The sequence below is a fragment of the Ornithodoros turicata genome, chromosome 3, assembly GCF_037126465.1.
Source record: "Ornithodoros turicata isolate Travis chromosome 3, ASM3712646v1, whole genome shotgun sequence".
In the NCBI taxonomy this organism is placed as follows: Eukaryota; Metazoa; Arthropoda; class Arachnida; order Ixodida; family Argasidae; genus Ornithodoros; species Ornithodoros turicata.
The window spans coordinates 74,771,771-74,777,098 of NC_088203.1; the positions used below are offsets into that span (position 1 = coordinate 74,771,771).

At 47.7% G+C, this 5,328-nt stretch overlaps 1 protein-coding gene across 1 annotated transcript; it reads right to left on the reverse strand.

Moving 5' to 3' along the window:
* Positions 1 to 1,416: 1,416 nt before the first annotated feature.
* On the reverse strand, positions 1,417 to 2,379 carry LOC135389671 (uncharacterized). The gene has a single exon (XM_064619704.1). It carries the CDS (start codon positions 2,377 to 2,379, stop codon positions 1,417 to 1,419), a length of 963 nt encoding a protein of 320 aa, XP_064475774.1.
* Positions 2,380 to 5,328: the final 2,949 nt, after the last annotated feature.

The following is a 5,328-nucleotide window of genomic DNA, read 5'->3' on the forward strand; positions in this document are numbered from 1 at the left end:
ACCCCCCCAAACCAGCGTTTGGATCCCTATAATTCATTCTCCTTCTGTGATATATTCATCTGATGATGATGATGAAAGCAACTTTGTTCTTTGGGGCGATTTATACGTTTCCCAGAGTATACGTCTCCTTGCTTTCCTCTTCTGACGTATTTTGTGTGGCTGCAAGAACTTTGCCACTTTTCGGTACCAGGCAGGCTTCCCTTTCTTGTGTCCGGACAGATGCAACACTAATTCTTTTATATTAGAACCAGCGATTGTTTGGTTGTTATGAATGATTTCTCCCTTATCATTCCAAGTCAAGCTCCTAGGTAGCACTGAGACTACGCGTCTTACTCTTTTAATGTTGACATTAGTAGGAAGCGAATTGTAATCAAATGAGCGTCCCATTGGAAGTGACTGATCGTTTTTTTCTTCCTGTACTGTGGGTGCTGGCTCTGTTTCATTAGATGGTTTCTGATGATTTTTTATAATGTAGTACATAGCAGTTAACATTCGTTTTACTTTAATATCATCGCTTTCGTTAGATTCCAGAACTGATTCGATAGGAGTCAATACCTCAACCTTTGTAGCCATTTTTTAGACACCTACCGTCTTTGCTAGAGCACGACCTGCGACACCACCGAGCACACTGGTTAATCCCGTGAGTAATAAGGGGATTAGTGGCACTAATCCACCCCTCTGATGACAGAGGAAGGATCTTAGTCTTTTTGGGGATTTGTGCAGCGTTTTATATGCAATGTATCGAATGGTGTGTTTATACTTTTCCAGCTCTTTGAACAATCCGGGCGGTAGCTTAATATTACCATTCAATATATTCTTACAGACTTCAGAAAGAGCTTCTATGCTATGAGGTGGCGCCTCCTTTAAAATCTCATCGCGCTCTTTAGGAGTACATGTTGCAAGGACTTTTAGAAAAATTAAATGATGACGCAGACTTTTCATTTTTGCAAGAAAACAAACTGTCGAACGTTTCCAGTAATGCCTGCTCGCAGACGAAATTGAGACTGCATCAGAGGGTGTAGGTCAATCACTAGATAACCAAATGGTTTCTCTGTTGCCTGCTCAAATGCACTAATAAAGTACGGTAATTGAGCTTTGCCGAAGATCTGGCGTCCTAAAAGTTCAAGTTGCGTGCGTGACCTTAAATTATTAAATAATATTATATATGTGCTATTATGAGATAATGTTCTATAGTTGACGTCGTTGTGAAATAAGTACTGACAAAGAAAAATAATGGATGGGTTCTTATGATGTGATGCTCTCGTATAGCGATGAACCATTTCTTGCATCACATTCTTCTCAGTCATGAGATCGACTATAATCAAAGTAGGCACGCTCTCATCCCATGTCTTTGGTAGCTCTTTCTGGAATGTAACATCATTTGCGAATTCATTGTGCCATGTCGCATCATAATTGCTAACTGCTGCGACTGCTGCGACGTAACGGGTCCGAATGTGGATTTGTCACATCGACGTCCGATGTTACGTTGGCACCCGGCTGTACCGCTGACTCTTGACGAGTCTCTGTTGGTACCAGTGGAGTTGCTGCATCGCCTTCCACGGGCGCTTGCGTGTCCGAGCTTGTAGCACTCGACGTCCTGTCACCATACCAGGGAGTCGTTGGCAGGTTCTGCGACCCGCTAGGAGCTTCGTCCATTGCTGACGATCCCCTATCGTGCCGAAACGACGTTGGCGACACACGTGCCCAGCGTGGCTTCAAGTAGTCACGGTGTACATAGCGCAGCTGGTTGTTCACCTTGACCAAGAACGTTGCCTCGCTCACTTGCTGAACTACTGTGGCCTCCTCCCACGCCAAAGGTTCACCTCTTGTCGTCTTCACGTAAACTATTTCTCCCACGGTGAACTGCGTGGCTCTTCCACGATGCTCATTGCGCCTAGCAACGTTTTGTTCCTGTTTTGTCCTCATGTCTTTAACGAAGTCTGGCTTTAAAAGTGAAAGTTTCACTCGTGGCTGCCTCTTCAGGAATAGTTCCGCAGGTGAACGTCCAGTTACCGAACTAGGTGTATTCCTGTAGGCCAGCAGAAAATCGTCAAGACGTTGGCGTTGACCTGTCATGTTGTCATGCAAGAATTGCTTGAGCAATGTTGTCTTGGGCGTTTGAAACAGGTGTTCGGCTGCGCCATTCGACGCTGCGTGATAAGGCGGCGTACGCGTATGCCGGATTCCGAGCCCGCGTGTGGAATCTGCGAGCTCTTGAGCAATGAATTGAGGCTCATTGTCACTAACTAACTCTTCAGGAGATCCGTACGCGGCGAAGATAGCCCTCAGGGTGCCGATTGTCCTCGCAGCAGTAGCGGTGCTGAGACATCTGACTTCAATCCACTTGGAATACGAGTCTACAAGCACGAAGAGATTCATTCCCTTTTTTACAGCAAAGTCGACGTGGACACGCTGCCAGACTCGGGTTGGGTATGTCCACGGATGCAGTGGTCCCGGTGTCTTTGCGGGCGCAGTAGTCTGACAGACGTTCCACTTACGAACCGTTGACTCGATGTCTTTGTCCATTAAAGGCCACCAGACAAATGACCTAGCTAGCATTTTCATTCGTTCAATTCCAGGATGCTCTTCGTGAAGCAGTGATAACACTGGCTGCCGGAGTGTATCAGGAACGATGACCCGTTGCCCCCCCGTCAGGCATCCTTGCTCATGTGACAGTTCATGTCGCCGAACGTAAAATGGCTGAAACTTTCCATCAAACGTTGCAGGCCATCCAGATACGGTGAACTGTCGTACGGCCTCGAGTATTGGGTCCCGTTTTGTCCATTTCGCAACTTGGCTGGCCGTGATATGTGTCGAGTCAAAGACCGCTAAGCACTCCTCGCTTTCGTCATTGTGCCTTGGTGGAAGCGGTAGCCTGCAAAGTGCGTCAGCCACTTCCATATTTTTTCCATTTCGGTATTGTAGCGTGTATTGGTACGCGGCCATTGTGATGGCCCCGGCGTCGGGAAATTGGCGCCCCCATCGCCCGGCAGCAGCCGCAGTAGCCCCCTCCTGCTTTCACGGTGGGGATCGCCGCAAGAGGGAGACCCCCACATATAGCTGTGTGTGGCTGTCCCGTGTCCGGGGAAAGGGGGATCCTGGTGGTTGAGTGGACCCGGGGGTTTAGGACCCTTCGGAGCCCATCTGGGAAAGCAACACACCGCTTTGGCCCCTGCTTCCCATAGTCGGGTGGTCCTGGAAGGCCCGGCCAGGATTATTCAACTAGTCGCCATCTCCTATTTCCTTACTTTCTCCTTTCATCTGCTCTTCCTTCCTGTACTTTCCTTACTCACCTTCTTTGGCGGCAAGGGTCAATCTTGGGCAGTTCTTTCAATCTCCGTTGATACTGCACTTGGGTATAGTGCAGAAGGATGTGTTAATGTGCAGAGCACGTTCCCTTTGTTGGGGTCGGTAGTGGCCGACACACCTACTGCACTGAATGGAAAACCAAAATATATGGATAACGAAAACTCCAACAAAACTGATCGGCGCCTGAAAAGAAGCCGCACCGAAAGGCTTACGCAGGATTTTCTTGACCAAGTTTCTTGTCATTCAGTCAAATGAAGGCGGAAAATCACTGACAAAAATCTCTCCTTTTGCCGTGGCAAAGGAGCTGGAAAAAGTCATAGGTAAATCATATAAGGCAAAAAAAACTGAACACTGGAGACATCCAGGTTGAAGTTCAGAACCAACGACAAAGCACTGCATTGCAAACATTGAAAAACATTGGGGATATTACTGTAACTGTTACCACATATCGTACATTGAACACGATGAAGGGCGTGATCTCAGAGGACGAGCTCATCGAATGTACAGAGGCTGAGATCCAAGAGGGTTTGAGTGAGCAAGGCGTAATCCGCAAAACGAATCATGATCAGAAGGGACGGCAAGGAAATTGCCACCAAACACATTATTCTGTCTTTCAAACTGCACAGGATACCCACTAACATAAAGGCAGGTTACCTGACTTGTAATGTTAGACCCTACGTGCCAAATCCGAGGCGTTGTTTTAAATGCCAGCGTTTTGGGCACAGCTCACTTGCATGTCGCGGACATCTGACATGCCCAAAGTGCGCAGGCAAAGACCACACAGGAGAGTCTTGGAGCAATGAATACCGTTGTGCTAACTGCCAAGGTAACCATCCAGTATACTCAAGATCATGCCCGCGCTGGAAAGATGAAAAAGAAGTAATCAGAATCAAAACAGAGCAGAATATTCCATATAAAGCGGCTAGAACGCAACACGAATTTCAAAAGAAAGGCAGTTTCTCCGAAGTGGTGCGCAGGGGAGTGGCACCACAGAGGAAATCCCTGGAGACTCAAACCTGCTCGCAGGTTATTGAGCCTTCACACCACACTGCCCCAACAGGAAGGTGGGGACACCCAGGTGTCTCTAGCTGCGACGGAGGTCAGGCGTCCAACTGGCCAAAAGGAAGCAGCCACTGCTCCTTCTGAAGCCGATGGTCTGCAGTCGATTTGGGACGGAGGCGTGACAGCCCCCACCCAAAAAAGCACTCAAAGCATGGAGGTTGATGATGACGACAGAATGTCGCAAAAGTCGTCATCAAGCCTCCCTGGAATGCATCCAAGAGAAAAACGAGAAAAAAGCAGAGGAAGAGGAGTAAAGACAAGCGAACCACAGAAGGCACCCCTGCGAAGGGTCCAACCTCCTAAATGAAACAAGTGCTACTCAGTCGGCATAACCAAGTGCTGCGCTTCGTTTTGTTTCTTCTTGGAATTGCCGCCAGTATGAACCACTTCCTCCAGTGGAATTGCCGTGGGTTGTTTTCAAATCTAGATGATGTAAATGATCTTTTTGATACCTATAATGCAGCATGCTTTTGTCTCCAGGAAACGTACTTGAATGCAACCTCCCCGACTCCTTTACGTAGACACAACATATTCCGAAAGGATCGAAATGACACGAATCGTTCATCTGGAGGTGAGGCGATTGTCACACGAGTGTCTGTTCCGTCCAGGGCAGTTATCCTCAATACACAGTTGGAAGCTGTAGCAGTGCAGGTGTGCCTGGACAGAGTAGTCACTGTCTGCTCCGTTTATCTGCCGCCAACAGCATCCATCACGCAAAACGACATAGAAGGTCTATGCAGCCAACTTCAAACTCCTTTCATTCTTTTAGGCGATTTTAACGCGCACAACCCACTCTGGGGTAGTACAAGGACCGACTGTCGGGGAAAGATGATAGAAAAAGTCTTGCTATCATCTTCCGTCTGTCTTTTGAATACAGGATCTCCTACGTATGTACATTCCGCTACACAATATTTCTCGGCATTAGATCTTTCTCTATGTAGTCCATCTCTTTTTGGA

Coding starts and splice junctions, on each gene's coding strand:
- LOC135389671 (XM_064619704.1), bottom strand. CDS start 2,379: ATGAATCTCTTCGTGCTTGTAGACTCGTATTCCAAGTGGATTGAAGTC.